Source organism: Periplaneta americana, chromosome 8 (assembly GCF_040183065.1).
Source record: "Periplaneta americana isolate PAMFEO1 chromosome 8, P.americana_PAMFEO1_priV1, whole genome shotgun sequence".
In the NCBI taxonomy this organism is placed as follows: Eukaryota; Metazoa; Arthropoda; class Insecta; order Blattodea; family Blattidae; genus Periplaneta; species Periplaneta americana.
In genome coordinates, this window is record NC_091124.1 from 86,240,878 (window position 1) to 86,255,846 (window position 14,969).

Genomic DNA, 14,969 nt, shown 5'->3' on the forward strand with positions numbered 1-14,969 from the left:
TTTCATTGTATAATGATATAGTATCCTTCTTGTTTTTATCTAAGCATTTCACTAATTCAGTGGGTATTCCATCAACTCCTGTTGCTTTCCCATTCTTCATTTCCTTAAGCACTAGTTCAACTTCTTCCCTTAAAATAGAGAATCCTTTTTTGTCTTTTGATATGGCTTCTTTGTCTTCTATAGCTAAGTCATCTGGACGATTCATTGTCTCATATAACTCTTCTACATATTTCGTCTACCTGTTTAGTATTCCTGCTTTGTTTGTTATTTCATTTCCGATGTCGTCCTCTATCAACCACATGGATTTCCTGTTCTTATTTGTGAAGTCCAAACATTTTACTTCGCAGTACATTAAATCATATCTTCCTTTTCTCTCTAGATCCTCTATTTCTTCCCATTTCTCTTTCATTCAGTCTTCCTTCACCTTATCAGTTTCTTTTCTTAGTTGTTTAGTTTCCATTTTCTCCTTTCGCCCATCTTCTCAAACATTTTCCCTGTGACCCAAGGTTTCTTAATTCTCATATCTTCTGTGTATCCTATTGCTTCTTCTGCTGGTATCTGTATACAGCTTTTTAAATGAGTCCAGTACTCATTACTATTTTCAGGTGTGGATTCTAATGTAGCCGCTTTCTCTTGAAAATTTGCTTCAAATTTTCTTCTTCTTCATTCTTCAGTTTTTCCATGCAATTTCGTCACCTATCTTCCTCTTATCTTCTTCAGACGAATATCTACTTTGCATATGGTACCCTTTGATACTTCCTATACTGTAGCAAAGAAGAGTTTATACCTGTATACATTACTTATTCCACTTAAGCTCCTGTTTCATCTCCTGGCAGGTTGAGCTTATTTTTGTAGCACACTGTACTAAATCAAAACAAAAATTGAGAACTATATTGTTGTTTCTTATTTCCTTGGAATACTTGCTGAAATGCTAAGGTATTACAAGTATTTTGCAAAACAGTCTGCTTCGGAAGTAGTGTAGTACGAGGCGCATCCGGAAAGTAAGTTTCCCTATTTAAAAAAAAAAAAAAGAACACACACTTTCAGGAAAACATTTATTGGCAACAGGTACAGCAATGTTTCAGCTATTTTTCAACATAGCCACCATCAGAATTGAGACACTTGTCGTATAGTGGGATCAACTTTTGTATCCCTCTGTCGTAGAACTCTACCGCCTATGAATGGAACCAGCGTGTGACAGATGTCTTCAGCTCTTCGTCGTTGCCAAAACGCTCACCGGAGGACAGGAATTTGAGGTGCAAGAAAACGTGAAAATCGCTGGGAGCAAGATCAGGACTGTAGGGTGGATGATCAAACAACTCCCAGTCAAATTCCGTCAAAACAGTTGCTGTGCACCGAGCCGTATGTGGACGAGCATTGTCATTGAGGAGCACAACACCTGCAGTAAGCATTCCACGCCTCTTGTTTTGAATAGCACGTCTCAATTTTCGCAGTGTTTCACAGTAACGGTCAGCGTTCACTGTTTCATCTCTTGGAAGGAAGTCAATGAGCAGAATGCCCTTCCTGTCCCAGAACACCGTGCACATCACTTTCCGTACCGACAGCGTCTGTTTGAATTTCGTCCTGACCGGAGATCCACTATGCCGCCAATACATTGACTGCTGCTTGGTTTCTGGGGTGAAGTGCGAAATCCAAGTCTCATCGCCCGTGACAATCCTGTCGAGGAACTCGTTGCCGTCATCGTGATACCGTTACAGAAATGTCAGTGCTGCTCCTAAACGTTGCATTTTGTGTTCGGGTGTTTTTCGGCACCCACCTGGCACACACTTTTTTGAACAGCAGGTGCTTAGTGACAATCTCATGCAACAAGGATCGCGATATCTGCGGAAAATGGCTGCTCAGCTCTGTAATCGTGAAGCAACAGTTCTCCATGATGCACTGCCGCACCAGCTCAACACGATCATCATTGATGAGGGACGGTCGCCCACTGCGCTCTTCATCATGGACACTTTGATGACCTTCGGAAAACTGCCTACACCAGCGACGCACCATCTGCTTACTCATGATGTTCGGCCCATAGACCTGACAGAGCTGCCGATGAATTTCAATTGGTGCAATGCTTTGTGCATTAAAGAACTTTATCACCGACCGAACCTCGCAGGCGGCAGGAGAAGGAATAAGAGCTTCCATTTCGGACCACTGCTCCCACACTACTGGCACCAGGCGGGACCTGTCCGGCTGGCATATGATTGATATGTCATAGATCTGTTATGCATGCGCAATTGACACGGCTAATTACGTTTACTTTCAAGGGGAAAAAATCGGGAAACTTACTTTCTGGATGCGCCTCGTACATAACACAAAAATTAATGTTACAAATATTTTATTAAATACATATTTAAAATATTAAATTATTTTCATGATGCACAATTAATATAAAGTCGTATTATATACAATTATCGATACATAACATGTTTATAAATTATAAAACCTACACAGAAATCGAACACTTCTCTTGTGAGACATTTCATTATAAAATTTCTTTATATACGGTACCATACCATAACTTAGATTCATTGTGAAAGGTTTATACGCCTAAGTTAACTATTACATCTAATTATTGTATCTCTTTGATAAGGCACCATCAAGATTTCGGTATCAATATGATCACACATATATTTGTATTTGGAAGAGTAAATATATTTGAACTAGAGAGTAGTTTAAAACAATTGAGACCTCAGTATTACTAATAAATGTAAGATTTTATTTGCAGGGCATGTGCTAGCGTGGTGGTTACAAAGCCGAAGATCGCAGGTCCGATTCCTATGGGGTCATAGATTTAGATTTTTCCAATTGACCTAATCTTCCCGGCTACACAATGGCCCTTGGGCGACTCAGACTAAAAAAATTAGCACCAGGGAGATTTCCTTGGGGCAAACATGCAGGACTGACACCCTTACTACTATTAATGCTGATTCCAGTGATCTTTAACCTCCAGTTATCCTGTGGGCCACTATGGCCTATAGTTGGGATAACTTGACTGCTTAAGATTTTATTCATTTTAATGAAATCCTAGATTTCCTCTGTTTTTATGAACTATGGAACTATTCTATATTCTTATTTAATTTTTACTACGAACTCATAAATAATATATTCATAAGTACGATGCATATATGGATGTTATGTTTTCTGAAATTATCTTAATTTTAGTATGCACACATAAATTATATAAAACTACAAATTTTGTTGATTGTTCGTTGTATGCAATTAAAATTACCTTTAAATTTTCTTGTCCTGTGTTTGAAAAACAAATCCAAAGTGAAGAAAGAAGTAAGTGGCACCATTTTATTCAAAATGTATCTTCTTTCTTCTAGCAATGTCTTGTGCATGGATAAACACAATATGAGAGTTTTCATGAAATGTTACTTTCTCGAGAAATGTTGTTTCAACACAGTTTTTCTGATTCCTAAGTTAAATATCACAGACAAGCACATTCTCTGAGATGTGCTAGAAAAATGCAGTTTTCATATATGAATCCCTTGACTTTCAAGTGTACATTGACGAGCCATTAATACTCATTCTATTGGTAGGTAACCTCTCATCATGACTTTGCAGAAGAGAGGTGTTCTCATCTTCAGACAGGTCGATTGGATCAGCAGAGTTTCTGTGTGAATATGACGAGATGAAGTCTGGGTTCGAGCGACTGAGACATGGAAAATATATCTGCTCAATACCTTCTGACCATCGCCTATACACCATACTGTTTAGAAGTGCTTGAAGAGGATTCATCACTGCCTGAAAATGAATGGCAGAGATTAACTTAATCACCAAATGCATTATTTAAAACATAAGATATTTACTTCCTCTTGAGACCATAGACTTGTATTGTTCATTATTTCACTGATTTAGGTACATGAGGAAGTGGTGATGGTTGTAAATGTGGTGGTTTTAAATTATACTTTTTAAATACAAACAGTTTACAAGAACTATGCAAGTAATGAAATGCCTATAATGTTGCGACCCCAATTTCTCAATAATTTGAAGTCTCTTTATACCAGTAGTAATATAAGACTTACACAGTACGTAAGAAAATGCAGTTAGTAACAGTGGTGATAATATATATTTATTTACCAGAAACTAAACACACTAGAACAATACGAAATATAAAGACACACAAAAACACATCCACAACAAATCCTCAACACACAACTGAATTTCAAAACACACACACTATTTGATTCCACACTACACAACACAAATGCACCCCCACCAGGGGTGAAGACACTGGAAGACGCAAAGACCACAGCAGTTCTGAAGATGGCCCCCAAGCCGAAACTAGCCAATTAGATATTTATAAACTTAAGTTCAAATTAATACGTGAAAGTAATCACCATATATTGTATTCATACATTTATTTACCGTTAAAATATTAAAACGGTTTTGAATGCTTACAATACCTGTTATTGTATGTTAAAATATTTTCATATAAAATATATTAATAGAAGACTAGAGGCCTTGCTGCCTCATCTTCAGCAGTATAATATGGTCTATAAAATGCAAAAATTGAATATTGAATCTATCATATTTTATATCTATGATTGAATCCTATTATTAAGAAAGTGAAATTACATAAAGTAATATGAAATTAAACAAAGTACAAGATCGAGCAGGGCCTACTCGCCAAGGTTAGATCGATATATGTGTACACACACGCACAGAGTACTGCGTATTCTGACGACTACAAGCATGGTGATCATAAAAATCAATATACACACTGTCAGTTCGCTTTCCAACACATTCTCTACAACAGCAAGCCTATGTTCCTTAATCTAACTCAATCTTTTACAGAGACATTATTATGACATGAGGCAAGAAAACGGTGGATGACTTGTGGCCCACTGCTAGTGTGGTTTCCGGCAAGCGCATAACGATTTCTCCAGCATTTCTACAATACCTAATAGTACTAACAATAAATGTTCAATAATTTGGACTTACCATGCTCACAGTAATTGCTAGAAATGGCCCTCATTTGCCACCACACCACATCTGACATCTTCTGATAAACGAATGAAAACACTGAAGTTCCTCATCATTGACAGCCTCGATTTCCTCTAGTATATAGTCTGTTTCTTTAAATCTTTTAGCGAGTCTTCTAATTGTTTCAGCAGAAGGCACAGGTCTGTATGGAAATTCGAAATTTACGTCTTCTTTTTCGCACACGATCTGCCTTTTATGTATGTATTGTACATATACACACGTTCATGCAATGAGAATTGTTGGTAGGCATTACCTAAATACACAATAATCACTAAACTTTATACACTAACTTTGTACACTTGAAGAATCGAGACTTTTGTAACACGACTTGTGACTACCAATACAGCGAATGCCATATGACGACTGAGGATCTATTATGCCGCATCTCTAACAGACTGCAAAGGGAACGGCTGCCAGTAACCCGCTGTTTTCTCGTCTCATGTCATAATAATGTGTCTGTACTTTAATTTCTCACTACTTTTTATTGATTTACATTTTACTTCCCTAGTAATACTTACCTACTTACAAATGGCTTTTAAGGAATCTGCCTTCACATAAGCCCACGATTGGTCCCTATCCTATGCAAGATTAATCCAGTCTCTATCATCATATCCCACCTCCCTCAAATCCATTTTAATATTATCCTCTCATCTACGTCCTGGCCTTCCCAAAGGTCTTTTTCCCCTCCGGTCTCCCAACTAACACTCTATATGCATTTCTGGATTCGCCCATATGTACTACATGCCCTGCCCATCTCAAACGTCTGAATTTAATGTTCCTAATTATGTCAGATGAAGAATACAATGCATGCAGTTCTGCATTGTGTAACTTTCTCCATTCTCCTGTAACTTCATCCCTCTTAGCCCCAAATATTTTCCTAAGAACCTTAATCTCTGTTCCTCTCTCAAAGTGAGAGTCCAAGTTTCACAACCATACAGAACAACCGGTACCGGTATTATAACTGTTTTATAAATTCTAACTTTGAGATTTTTTGACAGCAGACTAGATGACAAAAGCTTCTCAACCAAATAATAACACTCATTTCCTATATTTATTCTGCGTTTAATTTCCTCCTGAGTGTCATTTATATTTGTTACTGTTGCTCCAAGATATTTGGATTTTTCCACCTCTTCGAAGGATAAATCTCCAATTTTTATGTTTCCATTTCGTACAATATTCTGGTCATGAGTCATAATCATATGAAGAGTCCACTGCAAGAATGATGGATGTCACTTTCTTGTCGAAAATGAACAAAGACTGTCAATGCATAGCTGAAGATACATATATATATATATATATATATATATAGAATGTACATAGAGAGTTATATGTCATTAACACTGATAGTTATTGTCCAGTAATGATCGGAAAATCACAGTTAAGCTTGAGCACTAAGCATTTCAAACTTTCAATTGCTTCTCCTGAAAAATGTATTCCAAATGACATCCATCATTCTTGCAGTGGACTCTTCATATACTTTGTCTTTTCGGGATTTACTTCCAAACCTATCGCTTTACTTGCTTCAAGTAAAATTTCTGTGTTTTCCTTAATCGCTTGTGGATTTTCTCCTAACATATTCACGTCATCCACACAGACAAGAAGCTGATGTAACCCGTTCAATTCCAAACCCTGTCTGTTATCCTGAATTTTCCTAGGGCAAAGTTAAAAAGTAAAGGTGATAGTGCATCTCCTTGCTTTAGCCCGCAGTGAACTTCCATAATAATATGATTCAATAATGTATAAGATAATATATAGATTCAGTATTCCATTTTTTCATTATATTACAGAAGATAAGACGTCAATTCGTCAAAACATGTCTAGTATTATTTTTATGTATTTTATATAAGAATATTTTAACATAACAGATATTTTAAATGTACAAAACTGTTTTAATATTTTTAATTGTAAATAAATATACATTACAGGTGTTTCCAAATACTGTATAAGAATCGTATTTGACCTTAAAGAAAATTGAAACTTGACACTGGACTGTGTTGAGATTTAATTTCTCCTATGTTACAAAACTAGCAGGTTCTATACTCAGGTTTGTATCACTCAAGTCCTGGAGATGGTACCGGTAGTCTACTTATTCTGTTTCGATCTGTTATGCTTAGTCCAATCATTTGGAATAGTTAATCGTTATAATTGAATAACCTCAGAAGGAATATGCTTTTGAGGGAACAAGAAATGTTGTTGAAGAATACAGGAATGCTAGGAAAGAGACTAAACGTATATGTAGAGCTGAAAAAGAAGAACTACCTAGATGCCATTTTCTACGATTTACAGGAGAAATTTGAAAGAAACTATAGTAAAAAATGTTATGAAGATATTAGCAATCAAAAGAAAGGATTTCAAGCCAGAACCAATATTTGTAAGAATAAAGATGCTAACTTAGTTAGTGGAGAACACATTTTAATGAATGAACTGTTTCAAAGATAACATCATGATATTAAATTCGAAAGACTAGAAGGCTGGGCCATGTGGTCAGGATGAAATAAGGTAAAATACCAGAAACTTCTTTGAATGTTAAAATAATTGGCGCAAAGAAAAATGTTGGAAGGCCCAAACTACACTAGTCTGATGATGTTCAAAATGACATAAAGGAAAGTGGGATTAAAAGATGGCGAATGAAAGCACAGGATCGATTTGATTCAAAACCACAAGTAAAAGTAGTAACTTTGATTTGCAAGCAAAACTCTCCTGCAAGTGTGAATTAAGATGAAAAATCTTGTTCAAAACATGACACCAGGAGAATAAGGTAACTAGATGATAAGTGTATGCTCTTTGTAACTTATTTCTCTTACTCGTATCATAGATCACTGTTAGCAATTTGCTGACATAAATTATACTTTTATGTAAATCGTTGTTTTATTTGAAAGCATCCATGTAACAAGATGTACCTATTCTATAATGGGGAAGTACTTCTGGTACAGCCTCTCAACTGTTTTTTTTCCTTGGTATTATATTTAAATAATATCATCTTTCTCTACACCTTCCTTGAGGTTTCTCTTCCTGACATTAATCCTATTAATCATATTATTTTTTCATCAAAAATTACAATTCATTAATATAAAGTGGAACATGTTCAGTAAATATTCAGAATTTCTTGTGATAGTCTATGGCATCCACATTATTTATATTCATGATTCAATTGCTTTTGTATTTATTACTTTTATGCAAGAAATATGTTTAATTCCTTCTGTATATTTTCGTCTGGTATTTTGTTCAACTTTATACGTACATTTCAATAGTTTAATGTTGGCTGAATGGATTGCTAAGACTTTTAATTGTGTGTTGAAACATTAATTCTGTAATGTCTTGGCACTGGAGTAGTGAAGAATATCTGACCTGAATGGGGTAGGTGATTGTTTCAGAACTTGAACAATACGATTCTAAAGATAAAATCTAGAAGTAACTTTGAAACGTCAGAGAAATTAAATCTCGATATACTGTTGCAGAACATAAAATCTTATTTTTATAATCACCTTCTTATACAAATTTATACAAAATATCCACTTACCATGATATACCATAGAATGATAACAGCTGTTTTAGGTAGATCGATCCAGAGGGACCAGAGTAACACACCGCAGATGAGATTTGGAAGCCAACACATGTAGAAAGTTAATGTAGTAACAATGAATTTAAGCTTCAAGCCATCCACAGTACTGCGTTCTTTCTGTGTGATCTGACCCAGCCTAAGAAACACGTTCTTCTTCACATCTTGTGTTGAACAGCAGTATAAAGCAGGGTTGGCAATCATGATGACAAACATTGGTAACAACGTGGCACAATAGTTTGGTAGGATGTGTGTCAAAGCCCCTGACAAAGTGTTTATATTATGACAGCTGTAAACATAAAATATTACCAGTATCTTAGATTAAATTAATCGCACAATTAAATCACAAATATGATAGACTTGATAATTTTGTGAATGAGAGCGATGCGGCTTTGCTATGCATTGTATCTTAGAATTTATTGTACAGCGTGGCGCTCATGTTATTGTGAATTTTTGACCGCTTGGAATGCCACTTGAGTCTCTGGTGCCAGTATAGGCTATTGAATGAGTGAACAGCCAGTCAGCACTCTTCTGTCAACATTTCTCACCTCTCACCACATTAGTAGAGATGAATATTCCTTTGAATGAACGTCCTTCCTGCTTTCTGCAAGATGATATACTAGATAGATGGAAGTAGCAATTATGAAAGTATATGTATGGATGGATTTGATTAAGAAAACTGCGGAATTTTTAGGACAAGTTTCACGGCATAGACATATCGGTGAAGAGACTTGGTTAAGAAGTAGAATGCTACGGTGTGGTATGCATAATGCACCAATAAAAAAAGAAATGCGGTCTGAACTTATGAAGTTATTGAGGATATTCATTGAAGGATTACAGTATGAAAAGTCTAAAGAAGTCAACACGTAAATCAGCGCAGCAGGTACACACAAGCAGAAGAACATGCCAACATCACATAAAGAAGCCGACAAGCACCAATAAATATAGTACTGTATGTGGCTTCTGAATAGCATCGACACAGACCTGTTACACTTGGTCCAGTACATAATGAATAATGAGGCGTGGTTTAATTTCTCCAGCTGCGTAAATTTACATAACATGTGGTAATGGGTGGAGAGAACCTTAAAGTCTTAATCTTGTTTATAAAAAGCCACTCAATAACCAAAATATTGGTATTTGGAGTGCCGTGATAGGGTGCGCATTATTGGACTGATAATTTCTAACAGTACCGGTATCATAAAAAAACGAAATTCTACATGAACATTTTTTTATGATTTCTGTGCTTAACTCAATGAAGAGGAAAGAGAGCGTCTACCACAATTCTCAGGTGCCACTGCAGTGATTCCACGAGATCTTGTCAGAGAAATAAAGAGTCAGCAAAAATATGTGGACAACACGTTCTCCTGACTTTACTACTTGCGACTGTTATCTTTGGAGACACTTGAAGAGCATGGTATATGAAAAACCCGTATACAATACAGAAACTAAAAGACAATGTAAGCCATGCAGGCACTGCTACTAATATTACTATTTTATGCCAGGTGTACCTAAACATGACTAGACATGCACAACTGTGCATTCATTGATACAGCAGGAGTTCAGTTTTACTATCATCTATGATAGCAAGTCATTGCAGCACTTAACTGTAGTTTCTGCATTTATTTATGTATTTACACTATGTTACGGACACAGACTACTTTTTCATGTACCAGTCCACCACTGTGGAGTAACAGTTAGCATGCCTGTGAAATAAGCGGGCCCAGGTTCAAATCCTGGTTGGGATAAGTTACCTGGTTGAGGTTTTTTACTAGGTTTTCTCTCAACTCATTAAGAGCAAATGCTGGGTGACTTTTGGCAGTGGATCCTGGACTCATTTCACTGACATCACTTTCATCTCATTCAGATGCTAGATAACCATAGAAGTTGATAAAGAGTCGTAAACTAACCAATAAAAAAGATAAAAATTGTATGTATCACTCTGTACATACATGTACTGCCATCAGGAAAAATGTCAGTGTATTTAACTCCGAACTTCTCGAATAGGAAATCAATACTATTCCTTAGCTACAATGCTATGCTATAAAGAATTAGAATTCATTTTTGAAGAGAACAGTAACATGGTTAGAATAAAAACTTACTTTGCATCAGGAACATACAAAATAAGGAGCCCCATTGATGTTAGCAAAGCAGGACTGATCCAAGCTGTAATGTGATATAACACTGTACTTTCTCTCTGTGCTTTCAGCGTCAGTCTCACATGGAGGGCATAACACAGTGTCCAGAACCATGTTGCAGTGTAAAAGAACTGGATCCAAGCCTAGAGTAGGAAACACAAAGACATCTTTTCTAACTTCCTACTTGTGAAACAGTAGAGTTGTCAGCCATCTTTAAACATTGTTTGTTTCTTCAACAGATACAAAAATTGTTCCTAAAACTCACAGTGAAGACGAATGAATATATATTCTAACTATTTCTTTATTAAACAGTAAAGTTATGAACTAAGTTACAAAGCTTGTCAAAGAGTTTATTGTAATATTAGCCTATTAAACTATTCTTCATTTTTGAATATTTTCGTAAATCATTTCATCTGTGATTTAATTCAAACTCTAAAAAGCAGAAATAAAAGGTGGAGCATAGGATATTACCTATTTTTAAGTTGATACCAAAGACGAAACATAACAATATACATGACGTTCTCGCTATTGTTGCATTGTTACATACTTTGGATTTAATATGCAACATGGCTAATTATATGTCTACATTTATTATATATCGAATCCTCCCCTGAGCACGAGAACACTCTCTTTTAGGGGAGTGTTAGAATGTTGTAAATTTACAATTTCTTTGTATTGTATTTTTCTGGCAATAAACATTATTATTATTATTATTATTATTATTATTATTATTATTATTATTATTATTATTATTATTATTTGAAATTAATCTTTCCAAATCCATTATATGCGTCGAAATGACGAGCAGTAGCCGTTTAGCACATGAAGAAGTTCTACAGACTCGCAGGATGCATGTACAGTAAAGATATTTAGGTCGCTGGTAACTAGCAAAATGAAAGGATCCATTCTTCCAGCTACGAGCGGGCTAACAAGCTAAGTAGAATTCGACCGAACAGTCCTGTCTTGCACGCTTCCATTGTGTAACATTCAGCCATTTCTTCCGACTAGGTAACCAGTCAGGCTACCAGCCAGGCTCCGTCTTGCACGTACCCATATATTTCTTATGGGATGTGGTGCCTGGCACAGATCCTTGCTGCAAACACTGGTTACAATGAGGTTGGCGAATTTGATAATATTGGCAGTAGAGTTTACAAGTACAAGCGTAACTTATTTCTCTCTGCTTTTGCGCGGAAAATAAGAATTCTCCTTTTCTCTCACGTTTTCTGGTAGTGCCAAGGCACGATGGCACTGCCTCTAAAGCCGCCTCTGCTTTCAGCAGAAAAAGATTTTATCACGAACTGTCCAATTTCAGCCATAAAGCTCACTGCAAAGAATGTAGAATGGACTTCTTTTTCAAGTAGGACTAAGTGTCAAGAAATATGTTTAATATTATATACGGTACAATATTATTCGGAATTTTAATGGTTTATATGACTTTGATAACAAATGATCTTATACATGGTTACGTTTTACTCATAATTTAATTCTGAAAAGAAACTCTCCAATATTTTTTTACTGGTAGCATACTTATTTTTCTTTCTGTCAGGGTCAAATGCATACCAGTAATGCATTGTTTGAAGACCGTTTCAGAATGTAAAAGTTATAGGTATTTGTAAGTTAACTTTACCCATCTAAAATTATACCTCGAACCGCCATGGTATCCTATAAAAGTTTTACTGTGACATAGAAAACGCAGTAATTACAGTATCTTTATTACTGTCTTTGCGCTACGAGTTGGCGCGGGGAGTAGATAGGCGGGACGGGGGAACTTTACGCTACACTCTGACCTGAAAACTTCCTCCACTTACTTGGCTACAAGGGAACGGAGTCAGACATAAAAGATTCCGCATCTTCGGTGCTGTCGCTATGACTATCATTATCACATTTAAAAATATTTCTGGAGTATGATCTGTCCATGATAATCGTCTGTTTATGTTCCAGCCGTGTATATTAATTCGAATCTCTCAACAAAGCCATTAGCCCCACCGCCCCCATCCTGATGAACAACAATGAGTGTTCTGGACACATTTACGGTAGTCAAAACTCCCGTAACATTTTTATCGTGCCAGAACTTGGGAAACGTTAAATTGGTACGCCTATCTATCCGCATTTCGTCCAGATACAAAATCGGTTTTTTCACTTTCCTAAGCTTTCTTATTTGCTGTAGATATCTTCACGTATTCTAATTTACAGCGTTTTCCTCAATTTTTTTTTGCTGCACACTTCTTCCACCTGAAATCCTTTTTCTTCAGTATTCGTCTTAATGTTGTCTTTCATTTCAAATCAATTTTCTCTTGTAAAAGGGTAGACGTTTGTTGCAGCTTGGTACTATTTTTTTACTTGTTATTTAACGACACTGTAATAACTACTAGCTTCTTCAGTGTCGATTGAATTGATGATGGCGAGTTGGTATTTGGCGAAATGAAACCAAGGATTCGCCATAGATTACCTGACATTCGCCTTCCGCTTGGGAAAACCTCGGAAAAAAACCAACCAGGTAGTCAGCGCAAACGGGAATCGTACTCACTCCCGAGCACAACTGCAGATCAGCAGGCAAACGCGCTACCTCCTGAGCTACGCCGGTGGCCCTCTTTCTTTTCAAATAAAAATTCTCAATTATATCTTTTTTGTCAATTTCCCGTCTAAGTCATCTACATTTGCGTTTCAGTATTCTGGACGTTTACATTTTTTTTCTCCCTCAGGTGTCGACAACGCACTTTCTTCTGTGCAGTCTTTTATTTCATTCCTTATACGCTGTATTGTTCTTGTGGATAGATTAGAGTACTTTTTTTCCTTTGCTGTAGGTTTCGTAAGAGGAATGCAAAGGCACTGTTGTTCTTTTTCTTCATCACAGAATTATTTTGCAGTTCTAATAATATTCCTTTCTTCGCTATAGATTGTCAATCCTTGTTTCCTCTTTGTCGACATATTTACAACAAACAAAAAACTGCTATAAACCTAAATAACAGTATACAATAACATAAATTCTATTAACTATGTTATTATGAGCACTATTAACACGAAAAGCAAAGGATAACTAAAGCAATAAAAGATTTGTGGTATACTGAAAACAATTGTCTTGTTTAAACTAATAAAACACTACAGTAAAAACCTACTATTATTTTCACAAAGTCGCAAAGACTCATAGACACGTGCAGTAGATGTTTGTGAAACAGGAATATTGCAGTGAACAGCGCGGTGCGCATGCGCGACTGTTTCCCCTCCGCCCCGTCTAAGTACTTCAGCCGCCTTCTCCTGGCGTGACAACAGTAGGGTAGGTACCATTACCTAATAATTTAACAACAGAATCTGACGACAACTCGAGAATGACATACGAATATGTATAGGCCTAAAAGTAAATTGTACCGGCAATATTACATTTTCTAGCAGAAATATAGAGAAAAATGTGTATTTTAGTTTCCAATAGAAAAGAAACCCAAATGTTTTACTTTTAATTTTCATAAGCTTAATATAAAATATTAAACTGCAACTTACTGAAGACACTGCACAGAATATAACACTAGACAGCTCATTGCTGAATGCTGGCACAAGTTGTTTGTAGTATATCCATAATATTGAACGGACGAAAACACCTGAAACATATTAGGCCTAAGTGGTGCTTTAAATAACAAAATAAATATAAATTACGGAAACTTAATTTTTTATATAGTTAATAATCTTGGTCCTTTTGGTACCAGTATAAGAAACAGAATGAAATAATGATGAATTATTCACCAAAGCTAAGAATGAAATATCAGTAGTCACATAAATACTACGGTATAGTACTTCTTCTATTTAGAATGTGTATGGACAAATAACTAGTAATCCATTCTAACATAACTAATTATATCAGTTCTAACATAATTTGGGGAAAGCAATAGAGTGTTGCTGAAGAAACCTAAATTTAAAACAGGGGAAATCATTGCATGTAATATTAATTTGTATCGAAATCATTTAAAAATCTATTTCTAAGAGATCAATTTCAATTCTTTGTTATTTCTGTATAACCAGTGTTCACTAATCACGAAGATGACATATAATTTCTCACAAGTTCTACGAATTTCGCAACAATTCTCTTCTTTATCATGTTAACAACGGTATTCCTATTTGTAGTTTATTTCAACTATAATTCAAAAGAATATTACTTTTTTGTGCATACATACACAATGATTGTTTATAATCCTAAAAAGTGAGTAATCTGTAATTGTACAGTAGTGGCAAAAAAACGGACCGACCCTTGTAGCTGATTGCAGAGCCTTGTTCACTCCAGAGCATGA

At 35.8% G+C, this 14,969-nt stretch overlaps 1 protein-coding gene across 1 annotated transcript in view; it reads right to left on the reverse strand.

Annotated features, from left to right (window-relative positions):
- Nucleotides 1-1,494: 1,494 nt before the first annotated feature.
- Nucleotides 1,495-14,969, reverse strand: part of LOC138704851 (G-protein coupled receptor 143-like) — a 31,024-nt gene continuing 17,549 nt past the window's right edge. The window contains exons 3-6 of the mRNA XM_069833165.1: nucleotides 14,188-14,285; nucleotides 10,657-10,835; nucleotides 8,519-8,846; nucleotides 1,495-3,756 (exon numbers count right to left, since the gene is read on the reverse strand). Coding sequence (XP_069689266.1) covers nucleotides 3,508-3,756; nucleotides 8,519-8,846; nucleotides 10,657-10,835; nucleotides 14,188-14,285 — 854 coding nt within the window. The 3' untranslated portion in view covers nucleotides 1,495-3,507. The remainder of the gene's footprint in view (nucleotides 3,757-8,518; nucleotides 8,847-10,656; nucleotides 10,836-14,187; nucleotides 14,286-14,969) is intronic.